The sequence below is a fragment of the Diospyros lotus genome, chromosome 5 (assembly GCF_014633365.1).
Source record: "Diospyros lotus cultivar Yz01 chromosome 5, ASM1463336v1, whole genome shotgun sequence".
In the NCBI taxonomy this organism is placed as follows: Eukaryota; Viridiplantae; Streptophyta; class Magnoliopsida; order Ericales; family Ebenaceae; genus Diospyros; species Diospyros lotus.
This window is the reverse complement of record NC_068342.1, coordinates 15,924,130-15,944,132: the sequence shown is the minus strand read 5'-3', so window position 1 is coordinate 15,944,132 and position 20,003 is coordinate 15,924,130. Positions and strand designations below refer to the sequence as shown.

General features: G+C 40.3%; 2 protein-coding genes across 2 annotated transcripts in view; one reads left to right on the top strand and one right to left on the bottom strand.

Moving 5' to 3' along the window:
• LOC127801199 (mediator of RNA polymerase II transcription subunit 12) overlaps positions 1-14,961 on the top strand; it is a 113,302-nt gene extending 98,341 nt beyond the window's left edge. The window contains 4 exon segments of the mRNA XM_052336106.1: positions 9,694-10,051; positions 10,053-12,295; positions 12,521-12,824; positions 13,830-14,961. Of these exon segments, the coding sequence (XP_052192066.1) occupies positions 9,694-10,051; positions 10,053-12,295; positions 12,521-12,824; positions 13,830-14,285 (3,361 nt within the window). The 3' untranslated portion in view covers positions 14,286-14,961.
• Positions 14,962-16,532: 1,571 nt separating this feature from the next.
• LOC127801245 (rop guanine nucleotide exchange factor 3-like) lies at positions 16,533-19,471 on the bottom strand. The gene is made up of 8 exons (XM_052336181.1): positions 19,229-19,471; positions 18,804-19,157; positions 18,566-18,682; positions 18,189-18,343; positions 18,032-18,106; positions 17,649-17,945; positions 17,228-17,572; positions 16,533-17,062 (listed from the first exon to the last, which is right to left on the bottom strand). The coding sequence occupies exons 1-8, from the start codon at positions 19,323-19,325 to the stop codon at positions 16,937-16,939; spliced, it is 1,566 nt and encodes a 521-aa protein (XP_052192141.1). The 5' UTR covers positions 19,326-19,471; the 3' UTR covers positions 16,533-16,936.
• Between the last annotated feature and the right edge of the window lie 532 nt (positions 19,472-20,003).

Below are 20,003 nucleotides of genomic sequence, written 5' to 3'. Positions count from 1 at the left end.
TATAAATTCTTTTTCATAGATGCTGAGCCCTGAATGCTTAGGGCTCAAGACTTGACTCAAAAATGCTAATGCCCGTCCTCCTTATACTAGCACTGCCCCAATGCCAGTTCCACTTGCATTGGTTTCTAGAGCAAAAGGTTTTTTAAAGTCGGGTAGCCTTAGGACCGGCACCTTGCTCATGGCCCCCTTCAGCTTCTTAAAAGCCTTTTCAGCTAAGATCCCCCAATTAAATCCCCCTTTCTTCAAAAGGTTTGTTACGGGCTTGCTGATGCCCCGTAGTCCTTCACAAACCAGCGGTAGTACCTGATTAATCCTAAAAATCCTCTTAGCCCTCTCACCGATGTAGGCCTTGGCCAAGTCACCATAGAGACTACTTTTCGTGGGTCCGTACTAACATCTTCTTGGGATATGATATGCCCCAAATACTCAATCTGCCCTTGACCAAAAACACATTTAGATTTCTTAATAAAGAGTTGATTAGACTTGAGGATTTCAAGGGTGGTTGTTAGAAGGTTGTCTCAAGAAATCTAGAATATAGGCAGTAAGAATGCATCGAAATTAGAGGGTATAGATAGGCAGGTCCCTACTTTTATTTATAATTAAAGAGGGGGCTCAAAACCGGTAATGTCTACACCGATTATAACAATTGTAGAAGTTATTGCCCTATTCTTCTATAAATAGCACAGAGGTCTGGGATAGGCGAGACATTCATTCTCACGAGAAAGTAAAGAGAGAAAAGACTGTGTGTTAGAATAGTCTTTGTAATTTTGAAGGCTTGTAATTGGGAGGGTTGTACTAATCATTCTAATAATCAAAGGAGGCTGCTCTTAGGAGGTTTTGGAGGCTAGATGTAGAGTCAATTCAATTGGCTTGAACCAGGATAAATCTGATGTCTCATGTTTATAGTTTGCGTTTCTTGTTTGTTTCATTTTGTTATGTTTGATTTCATTTAATTCCTGTTAAGATGTTTGCATCCAAATCGAGAGGGTTGTGAGAGTCTTCAAGAGTGAGTATATCGTTGGTTTATAAGGTGTTTTCTTGGACTGCCAATGCTCTCAATTTTAACATATTGGTATCAAAGCCGGGTCTCTCATCAAGAACCTTCAAGAAACATTAGAATTGAACACGTACCTGCAGGAATGGCTTCTTCAGCCTTTGCTGCACGATATGATGTTGAGAAATTTGATGGCCAAAATAATTTTAGCCTATGGAAGATGAAGATGAGGGCCTTATTGGGAAACCGAGGTCTAGATGAAACCCTAGAGGCAGAAAAGAAGATACCCGATTCTCTCCCTGAATAACAGAAAAAAGAAATCAGTGATAGGAGAAAGGAAATCAACAAGAAAGCCTTTAACACCCTTATCTAAGCCTAAGAGACAAAGTCTTGCGGGAGGTGTCAAAGATGACAACCGTGGAAGACCTTTGGAATAGGCTAGAAATCCTTTATATGACCAAGACTCTTTCTACCAGGTTATACTTAAAGGCAAAGTTCTTTTCATTCAAGATGGTTGAGAATTAAAAGCTACAAGATCACATTGACAGCTTTAATAAGCTGTGTTTAGATCTTGAGAACATAGACATTAAGTATGATGATGAGGATAAGGCATCGGTCTTATTGCACTCATTGCCAAAATCATATGAGACTTTTGTTAACATCTTGAAACATGGTAGGGATAAACTGTCTTTAGATGATATAGTAGGGGCTTTGAATTCTAAAGAATTGCAGTTAAAGGTAGAGGATAATCACTTAGTCAGCGATGCTTTCCCGGTTGGGTCTAGATCGGATAGGAATGATCCTAAGCAAAAGGGAACGTCTAGGTCAAAATCTAGGAATGACAGGAGAAAAATAAAATGTTTTCATTGTCATGAGCATGGCCACATCAAGAGAAATTGCCCAAATAGAAATAAAGAATCTCAGGAAAGAACTCCCCCGAAAATTCAAACACCACGTGTGGTTTTGGCTATGAGAGTGCAGATATCCTATAGTTTTTTCTAGGTATGAAGAAAAAGTAGCATAGGTCCTAGGTTTAGGGTGTACTTCTCATAGGAAATGGGTATTTACCCATATAGACATGGTGGAGGGAGAAATGGTTTGTCTACGCAAAAATTAAGAGTCAAAGGAATTGGAGATGTAAAAAAATTGGAAGCATGGTGGAGTTGTTCCAGAATATTAGAAGCTGTAAAAATATGTCCCTGATTTAAAAGAAAGCCTAATGTCTTTAGGAAGAATTAGATAGTAAAGGATTTCTCCTATTCAGGAGAATTGGAGTCCTAAGAAGTTGCACAAGAATCTCTTAAAGAGATGGAAGCAACTTTCAAGAATGGTGGATTATGTGGTGCATGCTTGAATTTATATGTGGATAAGCTGCAGCCACTAAAGGATAGCCTATGATAAGGTTAGGCTGTGTCATTTGTTGAGGATGGCTCACAATGGTGAGCAAGGACTAAGAAAGGTATCTAAGGCTAGAGATATTAGGGGGAGGGAAAAGTTTATAGGTATAAGGGAATAGGAACCATGTAGTTTGGTAAGGTTACCAAATGTAGAAGTCTTCAAAACATAATTTGTATATGTCAAAAGCCCATTACAGATCAGTTTCTAGGATCTAGAACCTATCTAGGCCTTGTCTCATGGTGGAGCTAGGTGAGGTGAACCTAGTGGAGATGGTGTGTCCCTAACGAATTCCCAAGCGTATATGAGCTTGCTGGAAATTGCTTCCGGTGTAGGTGGTGTGGAGTTGTGAAATAGGTATGCCTAGGACTTCTAAAGGTAGGGTTCTTACCTATGTGGAAAAACTCTATCAATAGGACATGAAATTAGCTGATGCTAAGGGCAAGGGATGGAATCTGGAATGTTGTGTAAAGAAAAACAGCAAGGAGAATCTTTGGGAATGTCCGAAACTAGCCTATGAACCAGGGTATAGCAATAGGGAAATCTGGAAAAAAAAAATGGTCATATTCATTGTGTAAGCTTGGGCTGGATTGTGAGAGGGAGGAAGCTAGTGTTTAAGATAGCTTTGGCTCTTGCAGCAAGGATCCTTGTGAACAGCGAGGGGAAAAGGGTGTGTACAAGTGTTGTCTTGTATGGTGAAGCCCATGTTGATATCTGGGTTAAGGAAGGAAAGGGAAGGAGAATCATCTTGTAGGTAATGAGCAAGGGAATAGAAGGTTTAGAGTGTTGCCTAGGATGAGGAATAGATAGAACCACAAGAGTTACCAGTAAAGATATGGAAAGAGTTGGGTTTAAGATACTTATGCACTGGTTTTGAGTGCTAAGGATGCACTCTTGTCCAAATGAATGGCATGGAGCCATGTAAATTTGGGGTGAAACTTGGACTTAAATGGAAGATCCCGTAGGTTAAAGGGGTGGAGTGTTGTGAAGTGTCTATTTGAGAATTAAGGAAGGTGCTGGAAATGGGGAAAAGTCTAGGAAAAGGCTAGACAAATGGCCATTGGTTAAAGCAGCACATGAAGGCTTAATTTGGGTCGAATAGGTATCTCTAACAGCCATGATCCATGTGAAAATTAAGGGAAAATTGATCTTATAGAGTAGCCCAAGGGAATAGAGGCTAGAGTGAAAGGTAAGCAAGGTTGGTTGCCTAGAAGGTCTCTCTAGGAATTATGGGTGAGCAATCGGTTATAACCGAACCGAACTGACCAAAAACTATGAACCGAACCGAACCATATGCAATAACCAAACCGAACCGACTAACCCAACAAACCGAAGTAACCGAAACCTAAACCATACTAACCGAACCGGAGCCCAAGAGCCTAAGATGACTGCAAGAGACCGGCCTTGCTGTTGCTGCCGGCGGTTTCGATGATCGGAATCGATCATCGGATTCCCCGAACCACAGTGACCCATGGAATAAAAAATTAAAACCATCTAATGGTTGGATTTTAGTAGATCTACATTTCAAACTTTCAATGTAAAAGAGAAGTAGCCGAAAACTTATCGAAGAGGACGCATGGTAAGTAGATCCAGCCTTCGTCTTCTTCTTCGCCATCAGCGACAGGCAGCAACGGATGGTGGAGGGAGAGAGAAGAGATGAAAGACGAAGAGCCCGGCTAGTGCCTGATCTACGAAGCATCGAATCGCCTTCGTCTTCACTATTGCCAGATCTGTGAAGACTCGAACAGTCGAACTCGAAGAGAAGAGAAGAAATGGCGAGACTCGAGAGAGAGAGAGAGAGAGAGAGACGAAGAGGAGTACAGAAATGGCCCCTGGGTTGTCGCGCCCGCGTGAGGGGAGGGGGGGCAGTTCGGTTCGCGCGGGGGGGGGGGGGGTGTGTTCGGTTCGCCAAGAATATTTGCTACACCGGTTCAGTTCGGTTTTTTGTGTATTTTTATCAAAATAACCGAACTGAACCGAATAACCGATTTTTTTAAAAAAATATAACCGAACCGAACCACTCTTTTTGAAAAACTGAATCGAACCGACCGAACTTTTCGATTCGGTTAGTTCAATTTGACCGAACTTTTGCTCACCCCTACTAGGAATGATAATAATTCCCAAGGTGAAGGTATAAGAAATCGGATCCCTTTAGGATAAGTCCAAGGGTTAAAATTGAGTGCATGTGGAAGCTATGAATATTCCAGTGGTATGCCTAGTATATTGAGAGGTAGCTTCATTGGTATTTTCTCCAAATAGAACTCTCAAGATTTAGTTGAGTGTTTAGATCAGTGTTTGAGAGTGTGGGAAGAAGGATAAACTGGGAAATACTAGGGCATAGAGATTGGAATAGGGTTTGGACAGCTTAAGGCAACCTAGGTTACCCTAATCTTAAGCATATCTTGGAAGACTGGTAGGTAGATAGAAGAAAATTCGAAGGTTGTCTCGAGAAATCCAGATTCCAGAATATAGGCAGTAAGAATGCATTGAAATTAGAAGGTATAGATAGGCAGGTCCCTACTTGTATTTATAATTAAAGAGGGGGGTCAAAATCGGTAATGTCTATATCGGTTATAACAGTTCTAGAAGTTATCGCCCTATTCTTCTATAAATAGGACAGAGGTCTGGGATAGGCGAGGCATTCATTCTCATGAGAAAGTAAAGAGAGAAAAGGTTGTGTGTTAGAATAGTCTTTGTAATCTTGAAGGCTTGTAATTGCGAGGGTTGTACTGATCATTCTGATAATCAAAGGAGGCTGCTCTCAGGAGGTTTTAGAGGCTGGATGTAGAGCCAATTCAATTGGCTTGAATCAGGATAAATCTACCGTGTCATGTTTATGGTTTGCGTTTCTTGTTTGTTTCATTCTGTTATGTTTGATTTCATTTAATTTCTGTTGTGATGTTTGTGTCCAAATCGAGGGGGATGTGAGTGTTCAAGAGTGAGTATATCGTTGGTTTATAGGGTGTTTTCTTGGACTGTCAGTGCTCCCAATTTTAACAGTGGTCTTCAGGTGGGATAGATGTTGATCAAAAGTAGGGCCATAAATGAGTATATCATCAAAGAATACTAATATAAATTTTCAAAGATAGGGTTAAAAAATTCTGGTCATTAGGGATTGGAAAATAGCTTGGGGCATTGGTGAGCCTAAATGACATCACCAAAAATTCTAAGTGCCCATGGTGGGTTCTAAAGGCTAATTTAGGTATGTCCTTGGGCCTCATTCTAATTTGGTGATAACTCAAGCGTAGGTCAAGCTTAGAAAAGAATTGGGCATTGTATAATTCATCTAAAAGGTCTTCAACAAGGGGTATAGGGAACTTATCCTTGATGGTCATGGCATTGAGTTGGTGGTAATCTACACAAAATCACCATAATTCATCTTTCTTTTTAACTAATAAAACAGGGGAAGCAAAAGGGCTTTGGCTAGGGCGGATGATAGACTACTAAAGCATATCCCTAACCATTTTCTCGATTTCATTCTTTTGGATTGGGGAATATCCAGTAAGACCTAATGTTAACCGGTTCCATGTTTGGCTTTAGGTTTATAGTGTGGTCAAAAACTTGGGTAGGGGGAAGGGATGTGGGCTCAACAAATAAATCATCATAATCTTCTAGCAATGTATTAAGAGAATCTAAGTGATGTACCTGGTTGGACATACCTTAGGGTGTGTTGACTATCAGGAATCTCTCTCCTTGCCCTCTTTGTTCAGCATGGCTATCCTCTTGGGCCACAATTGAGAATAGATTTGCCAGTTGACTCCACTTTCTCTTGATCACCTTAAGCAATCTTTTCCCAGAAATCATTTTGCACGTCCCCATTTCTTTTCCCCCTATCAACACCATCTTCCTCCCTTCCCTCTCAAAGGAGACCTCCATCCGGTTGAAGTCAAAGCTAATGGGGCTCACCCCCTTCATCCAATCTACGCCAAGAACTACATCACAACCCCCTAGCTACAGTAGTCTCAGGTTTGCCTCGAACCTCTCTCCTTGCATCTCCCACCCAAAGCCATTACAGGCTGAATTCCTCATCACTCGACTTCCATTGGCCACTATAACGCCCAAAGGGGGGGGGGGGGGGGTTCTTGTGAGTTGACACTTGAGTGTTTTGGCCGTGCTTTCATCAAGAAAGTTGTGGGTACTCCTACTATCAATTATAATTATCAAATTACACCCGTTAGCTTGTCCCTCCACCATGATAATTTTATTGTTAGCTACCTCCTTCAGAGCATGAATTGAGATCTCCCCATTATCTTCCTCTCCATCCTCCCTAGTGTCCTCTCCCTTTGTTTTCCCTCAATCCTCCTCTTCATCCCCTTCCAGTAGCAGAATTTGCCTCTTACATTGATGCCTAGGGTGGTACTTGTCACCACATCGAAAACAAATACCAGCCAACCTCCTTTGCTTCCCCATATGAAACCGAGCTTGATCCTCCTACATTCCTTACTCCTTGGTTCCCTTTTGCCATATCTCGGGGATAGTTCTTTCCCCCAATAGGGCTTATCTCCAGCACTACTGCTCTCTGTTGTTGCCTTTGCTTCTTCATTAATGCCTCTACTGACATTTCTTGTAATCAGACATTTTCAAAGGCTTGCTCCATTGTCCTTGGTCTCATCATTTTTACCATTGGCCATAACTCCTCACTCAAGGCCACTCATGAAGCTTGACACAAAGTAAGCTTCTAATAAATGAGGGTTCTCAATTCCTCAAACTTTTGTAAATAAGCTCCAACGCCCCTTGTTTGCTTAAGTTTATTAAACTCTTCTATCGTATCCACTATACTCCTCTCCCCAAAGTGCTCACATAATTTTTTAGAAACTCGTCCCATGTGTAGTCTTTCCTCACACTAAGGCACCCCTAAAACCAAGCATCAACTGCTTCATTGAAGTAAGCAGTGGCTAACTACACCCTTTGCCCCGTAGGTATGTTGTGCCAATTGAATAACATCTCGCATTTCCTCAACCACCATCGAGGGTTAGCTCCTTCGAATATCTGTATCTCCATTCGAGGCATGGGAAACCTTGGAGGATGGGCATGAGGCTGCTCATTCCTTTCTCTACCCATAACGCCCTCCAATCCCTCCTCAGGATCTACCTCAATCTTTGAGGTTCCTTCCATCCTATTCATTCTATTTCTTGGTAATATTGGATTGGCTCTTTCACGCGGAGGAAAGTCAGGAGCCATTCTCATCGTCTTTTGGCGAGTAAACATGATCATAAATTGTTGCATCTACGCCCTCATGTCTTCTCACATCCTCGCCATGGATCCTTCCAATCTTTGTTCCATTCCTTCCAACGAACTTTCCAGCTTGCGATCCATTGCCATGATCGCCTCATGGTTTCTTTCCCCCCCGCCCCCCGATCTCCAGTTGGTCAATCCTACTTTGGAAATCCGCCACAGTTGAGTTGACTTGCTGCAACTGTGTCTCGAAGTTCTTCATACAGGTTCCTTTCGCCATCGCACCAACCTAGCAGCTTTGGAACCGATGCTCTGATACCAAATGGTTACAGAAGTGAGGTGACAAGAGGATCACACTTCTAATTTAGTTGGAATTAGGTATATGCAATCGGTTTGTAGAGGAAAGCAGAGAGAAGGAAGAGAGAAAGAGAGAGAGACAATGAGAAGAATTTAGAAGAGAGAGAGAGAGACGCATAGGGTGTAGAGAGGAATTCAGAAATTGCTATTCATTCCAGTTACCGTTTCAAGAGAGACTTGGACGATGATATTTTTGGTAGTATAGTCGGTGCCACGAGGGATTCCTTCCCGTCCGAAGGTTGTAACAATATAATTTGTCCTATTCAAGCCCATTTACACATGGCAATGGCTAACAAACAACTAACAACTATTCTAGAAATTACAACAATAACTAGTAAATCCAAACAGTAAATAAGCTATGAATTACAGCATGATAAAAAAAATAAAAATTACTGCTAATAGGAAGTGCTGTTGTGACAAGCATCTGCTATCTATGGCACTCTGACAAATTATATATTATTTCAAAACCTTGCCAACTGTTAAGGAAAATAAATGGGATGTCTAGAAAACAGAAGCAATCATTTATTCAGCTCAATATCTTAAGTCGCTTTTTTGCTCTCTATAAACTTGGACGTCATCATCATCATCATCATTATCATCACAAGCCCTTATCGCACTAGGTGGGTTTTGCTAGATAGACAAGCACACATATATTCACCTCTATCTTAAGATGGACTCCAATTTTGGGGGGAAAAAAAGTGCTAAAACACCACCTAGACACCCCATAGTTTGTGCCATTTTCAAGGACACACTGTTGTTTACTTGTGGCATTTAAGGTCCCTATGCTTTACTTTTTTTCAATGGCACTCCTTCCACTTAGGGAGAATAGCTGCAAATATGGCCCAGAACCAAAAAACAGAGGGAAGAAAAAAAAAAAAAAAGTTAAGCACATAGACCTTAAATACCAAAGTAAACCACAGGGGGGCTCTTTGAAATTGGTCCAAACCACAAGGGGTCTAAGTGGAATTTACGCAAAAACGAAAATAAAACTTTGGTGCCTCCATTGACATGCCATGCTTTCTTCTCACCATATCAGTTCTTTAAGTTCCAAGCCATTGTAAGAATTCTGTTGATGTGATGTCTGTATTTAGACTTGTGTTATTATTAGGAGTATATCATGCATCTTTGTTTGACTGTCTTTTTTCTAAAGCTTTTATTAATTTTGTCCCAGTAATTCTTGATGTTTCAGATATTTTATTATCTCTAAGTTCTTTTGGTATGGGGAAGAGTGAAGCAGATGATGAAAAAAATTCCTAATTTCACCAGTTGTTTGCTTTTGAAAGAATTGAAGCTTAAAATCTGCAGCCAAGCACTTTAGCAATGCAAGTGACATGGAGAACCTTAGCTGCGCGCACTCACTTTTCTGGATTCGAGCACAAAACAAGAAAAATATTCTTAAAGGGCTTCGAAAACATTGAAGCTTGAACTTGTATCTAGGACTTGATTCGAATAGGACAAGGAACAGTGATAATCTTTTACTGCATAATTATTTGGTATCATTTGACCATGAAATCCCAAATTTCTTGTCACAAATTTCTCATTTTTGGTTTGGAGTAGCCATAGTATCTTTTTGCTCTTTTTTGTTTTGTTCATATTATTTCAGTGCCGTTATTTGTTTGTAATCCTTTCTTTTATTGACATTTTACTATTAAATTCATACCATCTGATACATTTTATTTTGGTTGTAAATATTTCCCTTTCATGAATGTGTTAGCTAGGTAGATTGGATTGTATCTATTTATTCTCTTTGTTAATATTGCAATTTTGAACAGGTATGAAAATATTCTTGTTGCTGCCGATCTTCTTCCTGAAACTTTATCAGCAATGATTCAGCGCTTGTCCATCATTATAGAATCTAATGGAAGGGTTTCAGGTTCAGCAGCCTTAGCTTTTGCCAAGTACTTGTTGAAGAAATATGGTAGTGTAGCTAGGGTGGCTGAATGGGAGAACAACTTCAAGGTTACATGTGATAAAAGGCTTATTACTGAACTTGAATCTGGAAGGTCACCGCATGGAGAGTTTGGGTTTCCACTTGGAGTTCCAGCAGGAGTTGAAAATCTTGATGATTTTTTACGCCAAAAGATTACTGGCGTCCGTGCATCTAGAGTGGGTATGAACATGAGAGAGACAGGTGCAAAGACAAGTTGAAGAAGCTTTTCAATATTTCTTTGGTAAAGAGAGAAAACTATTTGCAGCTGGTGTGATAAAAGGAACTGCCATTGAGAAAGGAGATGATGGCTATCAAACAGCACAACAAATTGTGATAGGCTTAATGGACTGCATGAGGCAAACTGGTGGTGCTGCTCAAGAAGGGGATCCCTCTTTGGTGTCCTCTGCTGTGTCTGCAATTGTTAATAGCATTGGACCAGTTGTAGCAAAGATGCCTGATTTAATTGCTAGTGGTAGCCTTCCAAATATTCCATCCACTGGCTCATGGAATTTTGCTCGAAGAATGTTGCGTATCCATATTACCTGCCTATGCCTTCTTAAGGAAGCACTTGGAGAACGTCAAGGTCGCGTGTTTGAGATTGCTCTGGCAACAGAGGCTTCTTCAGCTCTTGCTCAGGCCTTGGCTTCTAGCAAATCCCCTCATGGGCAGTTTCAATCTCCTGAATCTCATGATTCTAATGCAAACTTGTCAAGTGAAATATTGAACAGTTCGACCAAAGCAGGTTTTGGAAGGGCTGCAAAGATTACAGCTGCTGTTTCAGCTCTTGTTATTGGGGCAATTCTTAATGGAGTTGCTAGCCTGGAGAGAATGGTAACTGTTTTCAGATTAAAAGAAGGTTTGGATGTTATTCAGTTTGTTAGGAGTACGAGAACTAATTCCAATGGGAATGCACGTTCAGTTGGGGCCTATAAGGCTGATAAATTGGTTGAGATCTCAGTACATTGGTTTAGAGTGCTTGTTGGTAACTGCAGAACTGTTTCTGATGGATTAATTGTTGAGCTTCTGGGTGAACCATCTGTAGTGGCTCTTTTCAGAATGCAGCGGATACTCCCTCTTAGTTTGGTCTTCCCACCTGCCTATTCGATATTTGCTTTTGTGATGTGGAGGCCATTCATCTTTAGCACGGGCATTGTAACCCGTGAAGACATCCATCACTTGCATCAATCTTTAGCATCAGCAATAGGTGATGCCATAAGGCACCTGCCTTTTCGAGATGTGTGCCTGAGAGACACCTGTGGTTTTTATGATCTTGTGGTTGTGGATGCCACTGATTATGAATTTGCTGCAGTGCTAGAATTGAATGGCCCAGAAATGCATTCGGGAGCAATGACCTTTGTTCCTCTTCGTGCAAGGCTTTTTCTGAATGCCATCATTGATTGTGAGTTGCCACAATCAATTTTTGCACAGGATGATACAAAGTTCTTGGGGCACAGTGGGCCAGGAGTTCAGCATACAGAAAATGTTTTAAAGCTTCGAGACAAGTCAGTACATGTTTTAGATATGCTGCAACCTGCAAAGTTCCATTGGCAGTGGCTTGAGCTCAGGCTTCTTCTAAATGAGCAGGCCCTGATTGAAAAACTTGTGTCCAATGATTGCCCCTTGGCGGAGGCTATACGTATTACTTGCCATAATCCTGATAAAGCAGCTGCTTCTGATACTGAAAGCAATTTTGTTGAAATCATCCTCACAAGGCTGCTAGTCAGGCCTGATGCTTCCCCTCTTTTTTCAGAGCTCATACATCTTCTTGGTAGATCGCTTGAAGATTCTATGCTATTGCAAGCTAAATGGTTCCTTGGAGGTGCTGATGTTCTTTTTGGGCGTAAATCCGTTAGGCATCGTCTTATTAATATTGCTGAGAATAAACGCATGTCAACTAAGCCCGAGTTTCAGAAGCCATGGGGATGGTGTTATCCCAATTCAGATGCCATGACAAGTAGGGGTGAAAAATTGAAGGTTGAAGCCAACTTTCTTGAAGAAGGAGAGGTTGTTGATGAAGGAACAGACTCAAAAAGGTCAGGTAGAGGATCCAATCAAGAGTTAGACACTGAAGGCTTTAGTGCCTGTCAACAATATGTAACTGAGAGGGCTCTAATTGAATTAGTTCTCTCTTGCATTGATCGAAGCTCCGAAGACTCACGCAATTCTTTTGCAAGTGATTTGATCAAGCAGTTGAGCAATATAGAGCAACAGATAAATACTACTCGAGGAGCAAGTAAGCAGAGTGGGGCCATTAATTCTGGAATTGAAGGTACTGGGACTAAAAGCAATAACCGCAAAGGTATGAGGGGGGGCAGTCCTGGATTAACTCGGCGACCAACAGGATCTTCTGATACCGTGCCACCTTCCTCTATAGCCTTGAGAGCTTCCATGTCATTGCGCTTGCAGTTTATCCTCAGATTGCTACCAATCATTTGTGCTGATGGGTAATTGTTTATCATGAATTTTGAGTTAATGTTAGTTGTAGAGCTGCTTGTGGGATCTTCTTGCTGTTCTGTTGCCTGCTATATTTAGATCTCAACCTGACATTTCTCTCATGGGCCGCATATTATTACTTTGTTTTCATTCACTAGGTTCATTGTCTTAGCTTTTGTGTGTATATCTGTCTCTCTTTCTTACACAATTTCATTGCCATATATTGGATTTATCAGGGAGCCTTCAGTCCGTAACATGAGGCACATGCTTGCCACAAAAATAATTCGTCTCCTTGGAAGTAGGGTTGTACATGAGGATGTGGACCAATCTTTTTCTACTATGCTAAGTTCTTCCACAACAAAGGACACAGAATTGCCAATGGAACCGTTCGGTGCTTCTTCTGTTCATTTGTCTGGTGAAAGTCTCTTTGATCGATTATTGTTAGTGCTTCATGGGTTGTTGAGCAGCTACCGTCCAAGTTGGCTAAAGTCAAAGAAGGACTTCTCTGTGTTTGATCGTGAAGTGGCAGATAGTTTGCAGGTTTGATCTTTGTTAACTTCAATTCTAATAACATCATTAGTGTTCGTGGATGATGGGGGCTACTAGGAGTTAAAGTGTCATGGTTGGTTATTAATCCTTTAGTCATTGCCCAGGAAGTATGTTTGGTAAATTTTTAACTAAATATGGGCTAAAAGTATCCAGAAAAGAAAATTGAATGTTGTATGCTTCGGAGCTTGTTTGGAAATGGGGAGGAAATTCACATTAGATTAAAATGTGCTGAGAAACGATGGAACTTGTTTTTGGCATGCTGCAGTATGGAACCAGTTGCATGGTTGAATAGTTTAACATATGGGGCCACCATGGATCTTGAAATCCTGACACTCTTTGTTTTAGAAAATCAACTTTATTATTGATTTCTATTAGTGCCTGGACAAACTCAAGTTGAAATTGCCTGAGTTCCTAGGAGATTTGAGAGGTGCCTTTGCCTTTGTTGATTGCCTCTACTGGGCTTTTCCTGGTATGGTCCGGATCTTACAAGTTTTTATTTGTTAAAATATCAATTATGTAGAACAAATTGCTTTCCTTGGAAGGGTTTCTACTTTTGACAACAGCAAAGCATATGAATTAAATAGAACAAGGAGTTTGCTGCATTTTCCATGGGAAGTTTACTAACCAATTAAGATGCATTTGGATTTATTATTGCTTGCTCAAGGAGAATAGCATAAATGCTTGTTTGAATGCAGCTTTATTGGCTTCTAACAAGGCTTTATTTTGGGCTATGGTAAAAAGTCCAAGGCCAAAATTTGTAGCCCATACAAAGTCTAAAATTGGAATTTCATTGATGAAATGCTAAAGTTGAGTATTTTCAGGCTTTTAGTATGTATATATAAACCATATCAATTTTTGTCATTTATTTAACTTCTTGATTTATTTTATCTTTCTCCCTCTCTGGGGTATAAATGCACATTTTGTTAAATTTATTAGTCGATCTCCCGCTTGGGATCATCAAGTTGTGACTCTGGACATCACTGTTAACAAATGCAGAATGAATTGGATCGCATGCACCTGCCTCACTCAATTCGGTTGCGTATCCAAGCTGCAATGCCTATTCCTTTCCCTTCTTCCAGGTATTCCATCTCTTGCCAGCCACCATCTGTCTCCCCAGCTGCACTTGCCTCACTTATACCCAGTATTCCAGTATCCGGGTCTCATCCCGGAAATTCAAACTTGCCTCCAAGGAATCCAGTTTCTTTAGCACGAACTGGTACTACTGTAGCTGGGAAGACCAAGTCTCTGCCATTACAGCAGGATAGTGATATGGAAATAGACCCGTGGACGCTCTTGGAAGACGGAGCTGGATCAGGCCCATCTACGTCTAGCACTGCTGGAATTGGTAGTGGCGACAATGTTGATCTAAGAGCATGCAGCTGGCTCAAGGGGGCAGTGAGGGTGAGACGCACCGACCTCACATACATTGGTGTTGTGGATGATGACAGCTGATTATAGATTGACTGACTTCATTATTATCTTTCCCAAATGACCGATACATGCCTCCCCCTAAAGCAGGTAACTGATGTTATTTGCCTTGTGCGCCATTAGTCTGAAGATTATGATATGGTTGTAATTTTATTGCTGGCGGCAAATGGAGCTTTTGGGAGAGATTCTTTATTGACTTTTTATTTTGGGGAGTGGGAGGGTAATGGTGGTTTAGGAAAGAGATGATAGTCTCCAGCATTTGCCCCTAAAAGTAGGCCTTATGGAGCGCATGCTGACTGCTAACCCTTGAATCTTTCCCTGGACCATACGGTTACCTGGTTCGGTTGGGAGATCTGTTGTACATAGATGATTGTTTTAATGGAGCCAAGTAAAATATCAAGAATGAGCTTTAGATTGTTTCGATTGAGGCAAGTATAATTATCCCAAGAATGGACTTTTTTACTTGTTTTGAGCTCATCAATATCTTGTTACATTTTGCCGATTCAGTTGATTCAGTTGACTTAAGAATTATTTTTTTGAATTCTGTCTCTCTCTCTGGAAACTAGTTGAGTGGCGGATTTTGACACACATTTAGACTTATTTGGTTTTTTTTAATAGGTTTGTGTACTTAAGATTTGTGGTTCTTAAGTTGTAATTTGCAATTTTGTTGGTGAAAGTGAAACTAACTAATTGCCATTTATGTTTTATGTTTTTTTTTTTTTTCCTGTAAATGCCATTTATGTTAAAGCTCATGCTCCGAAATAAACTTGTTAGGAGGCTGGGCTGCCGAGCCTGGCTAGATGGATATAATATATTTAGTTCCTGAAGCTGCTCCATATCAAGTGTATAGGATCTTCCTCTTGGGTCAAATATCCAACAAGAATTGCTTTTACTACGTGGGATGTTACTTGGTTTTCTTGTATTTATATGTTCTGTATTGAGGATTAGACTGTAGAATAGAATATTTTAGGTGGAGAAGGCTTTTCCTGCCTGCCTTGCTTTCTAAAGTTTTCAGTCAGTCTTTCTTTCTTTGGAGGGTGTTATATGGTTGGGTTAATTCAGTGCTTCTTACAGTCTTTCAATTCAGACTTGTTGAATATCCATATATTATTATTATCATTATTTTTCATTTGCTTGCTTTACAAGGAAAAGGAAAATCTATATGGGTTAGGGATACAGAGCTTTGCCTCCCAACTGGGGCGGAGGTTTATTTATAATCTGTGAATTGTCTTTACAAGGAGTTAAAATTACAGATGCCATCTCCCCTCTCTGCCTTTATAAAGAAGAAGAAGAAGAAGAAGAAGAAGAAGAAACTTCTTTTTATTTGAGGAGGGCTCTTCTGTTTTTCGGATTTATTTTCTTATTTTAATATACTTTTTAAAGGTTATTTAGATTTTTAAATTTTTAACATTTTGTGTTAATATTTTATATTTTATATCATATTAATGTATGCAAAATATGATATAAATTGTTAAAATTAAATATTTAAATAGCATTCCCATATTCACAAATAGGGGGAAGGGCTGAAATTGAACTTGTGCTGGCTTGGTGAGGCAAGTCAGTGTCAAATCTGTTGGATTGTTTATCATCACTCATCACTAAAATATCTACTCCTACTCCTATTAATATGACAAAAATAAAACGTAAGGACAAATAAGTGAAAAAGAAGGTTCCATTTGTTAACAGCTATAATGAAATTGTGAAATCCAGATCTAAGAAATTGAATGTTTTCAACTTGGTCTGGCTGATGCTAACGTTTTCTTCCATCATGTAATTTTTTAAAATTTATTTATATGATTTAAATTTTTATTTATTGTTAGTTCCAAGCTAAATAAAGGAGAAAGATTGTAATGGCTAGTCCATAATTAGCATAAAAATTGTTCAATAAAAGAAAAACTAAGTTTTAAACAAATAAATAATTGTTGGGTTGTGACTCTTGATAGTGATATGTTACGTTACTTGCTTGCATGTACTTATAAATGAATTAGAGTAGATACAACGACACTTGGATATGGTGTTAAATTTTCAAGAATTTTCTGTATTTCCGTTGCTGAATGTGCAAAGAAGCTAATCTTGGATTATACATTAAAGGATAGAGTCAATTATCATCATTTGAAGATGTAATGGTTAGAAGAAAAATTAATATTATGGGCTTCAAGAGACCAGATGGGTTGGAGATAAAAGATAAAATGTTGACAAAATCAATATAGATGTTCTTGTTGCTTAGACAATGATCGATACCTCAAATTGACTCCAAATCTTTATCTCAACTACTGTTATCATAAACAATAACTCATTAACTTTTAATCTCAGTATACATAATTGGCTACATAATTTAGTTTTTTGGTTTGTTTATCAAGAATTCATATTGTTTAATTTGACAAGATAGACTATTATCTAACACAAGCGTCATTCTTTATCTGGAATGTTTATTGCTTACTAGTTACTATACAACCAGAAAAAGAGCATAAGTTGCAAGAATCCCAAATCCTAAGACTACTGCATCAACAAAATTGCATATATGCATATTAAAGTTTACTGCGGTTTTTGGCTTCTCTGAAACTTCTGAATCCGGGGCCTAATACTGGCTGCTGCTAAAATTTACATTGAGCAATTTAGCTGCCTGCGTGGCTGCCTGAGGTTGAAACTTGAAACTTGATTCTTTCTTGCAGTTTCTATTGATCTTGTTGCCTCTTTGTGGTTTTGTCAACAAACAGCACATCATCAATCCAAGCAACAGTGTTGAAAGCCAGCCCTTCCAGCACCCTTGAGTAGCTCTCTAGGATTGCCTGCCCCAAATCCTGCACAATATTGCATGAAACAACACTTCCATAAATCATCATCTATTTTGGCCCCTCTTTCTTTTGATCCATTTACACCTAAATCTCAGTCACAGCTCTACCCTCATACTTCACTCTTTTTTTTTTTTTTTTTTTAATTAGTAAACCGGAGGCTTAGTTGCTTACCCTGTTGTATTGTATCTTGCACGTGTCAAGGCTTGTCTGTGCAAGCTCAGGGTACCTCTGCTTCAAGCAGAATAGCAAGATCTCTGCTCTCTCTGCCAGCACCCGGTTCTTGTCAGTCCGATCTATTTCTGACATGAAGTCTTTCACCATGTCCCACGATGATTTTGAGTGGCTCATGCAGGCTTTACGCCTCCATATATACATCGATGCCTCGACTTTGTCTGCAAGCTCGAGTGCCTCGTGCTCAGAGCTTATGTTCAGGTAGTCGAGGAGATGGTCAGGCGAAAACTTATCTGCACTGCACATATAACGATAGATTGTGTCGCCAACGCTCGCTTTTCCACACTGAAATCAAAAGTTCACCATTTAAGATAAAAGGTGTGAAACACTACTAAGATGATTTTATAGGTCGACGGCTAACCTTGGGAAGTGATGCTATGTAAGAGTCGGGAACTTCCATTTCAGCCAGGATGGTGCCATTAATGGTCATGGCTGCTTTGTGGATTTGATTAGCGCAGTCGCGCTTGTGTCGCAGGTGCTTCCTCCACTGCTCGGAGAGGCCACAGGGGGGAACACAGGGAACCGGCAGCCACCACTTCTCCCCCTTGCTCTGAGGCTGAATGATCCTCCGGAAGGAGCCAGAACGCGTCGAATTGCCCGACATGCTCCCCTGCTCTGCATACCAGAATTCTGTCTCCTGGAAGCTGTCCAATATGTCCTGAAAGAGAAAATTCATCCCCCAATTTAGCCACAGGCCTGAAGAAAAGCCAGAACTTCCTGTGTTCAATGTGGAGCATGTCTTACTAAGAGCATCAAGTCGAGTTTCCGCAGTGCCGGAAGGTTGATGAAGATGTCTGATCTTGGTCTGTTTGCCATCACCTGAGAAGAAAACTGTGTTTGTCTCAAACAGGACATTGGAGTTCATTCAGTATGAATCTGTGAGAAATGTTTTTCTCTATACCTCAACTTCTGTTCCATCCTTCAGACTCTGTGATGTGGGGATGAATTCAAATATGTAATCACATACTGAGAGGAGGCAGTTCATTTCTCTCTTCCACATCAACTTCTTGTCAGGATTTAGTGGCTCTAATCTCAGATGTTGGCCAAATACAGAAGCTGCGGCACATGAAACGAATAGAACTCATCATCAACTATGCCTTACCTTAATCAAGTTAGGGCCGGTGACAAGGCATTCACACAACAGATCAATGTTCTGACATAACCCTCTAATAACGATGGTATGAGGTGAATGAAATGAGTAGAAAAGAAGAGAAAGTTTGAAAATCAAAGAGAGAGAGAGAGAGAGAGTATTTATGGTACTTGGTTTCAAGAACATACCATAGAGGTTGGTTATGGCATTGGAGATTGTGACTGCGGTGCAAACTCCTTTTCCACTTCCAGACATATCTTCACCCAGCAAAAGCTTGGAAAACCTCTCCTTCATCAGTTCAAGCGCTGCCAAGTTTTTTGTTTCCACAGAAAATTGAGTAATTCTGTTTGTTTTTTTTATTTTTATTTTTTTTTGGGGGGGGGGGGGGGGGGAGATGAAGGAAAAAGAAATTACATGAAAACTCACCCATATCGACTGGCTCGTGATCTTCAGCCTTGTTGTCCAGGACTTCCTTCTGCTGCCTCATTCCAAATCTGCCAAAGTTAGAAGATTTTCCCAGAAACCAGCTGGGAATTGGGGTTTCTGAGAAGCTACTGTCATCTGTAGGATCAGAGAAGGCGGAGATCTCTGAGCTGGTTCGACAGTATGCGAAAGAATCTGTGCTCATCATAGAACTGCTAGTTGCTCCCGTGGGGGAATGATCAGTTTGATCCACTGAAGAAGGTGAGGGTTGAAAACCCAGATCGGACTTCTCGAACGAACTGTCCATTTTAGCCCCTTCTCTGGGAAGCTGGCCAAAATCTGCAGAGAGTAGTGAAACTGTCATAGCAAAAGATGAAACATGTTTCTGAATTTTAATATAAATTTTCAAGAAGTTGATGGAAATGTACCCAGCAAAACCCGGGAAAGAAATTGAATTATGGAGGCCATATGGATGAAAAAGCATAGCAGATCTTTACAAGAAGAAAAGCAAAAGAGGCCTCTCATGTGTCATTTTTATCTCTGCATTTTCAATTATTCTGATGGAATTTGCAGCAGCAAAGTGTGATTCTAAAGCTACCCGTCAAAGAGAAGCCCTTCAAGTTTGTAAACTGGAATTTGAAAATGGTGAGGCAACGGTAAACCATGATTTATGTCACCTTTAATAGCAGGATTTGAAATTGGGCAGTTAGAGGACCGTTCGAAACAGTTCCCTCCTAGTGACTCGACTCCTTTTTTCTTCAGAGCCACCCTTCTTTTCCCTTTCCAAAAGGAGGCAACCTTGGACGAACCCACATCGCCATGATCATGAACGGCACCCAATCTCAGCCGTCCGATGAGAAAACAGCCTGTATCCAACCGATCTCGACCCAACGGCTCAGACCCAGTTGCCAAAACGGCTGCTACTACTACTCGCCATAGAATTGGAAGAAGCAAACACAGAGAGGCTTCTTGTTGGACAAATTGTATCACTAAAATTCTGATTCTTTTAGAAGAGGGTTTTTGACAATATTAACTAGCTAGATGGGCGTGTAATATGTTTGGACATGAGCTGGAGTCACATATATATTCTTAAATTTTAATGTTTCGGAAATTGAATATGGTTTAGAAGCAAGGTCTTGTCGGAGGGCGGCTTAAGGGGCATGTGGAATGCTAAGATATAGAAATCATTTGAATTAGAGAAGG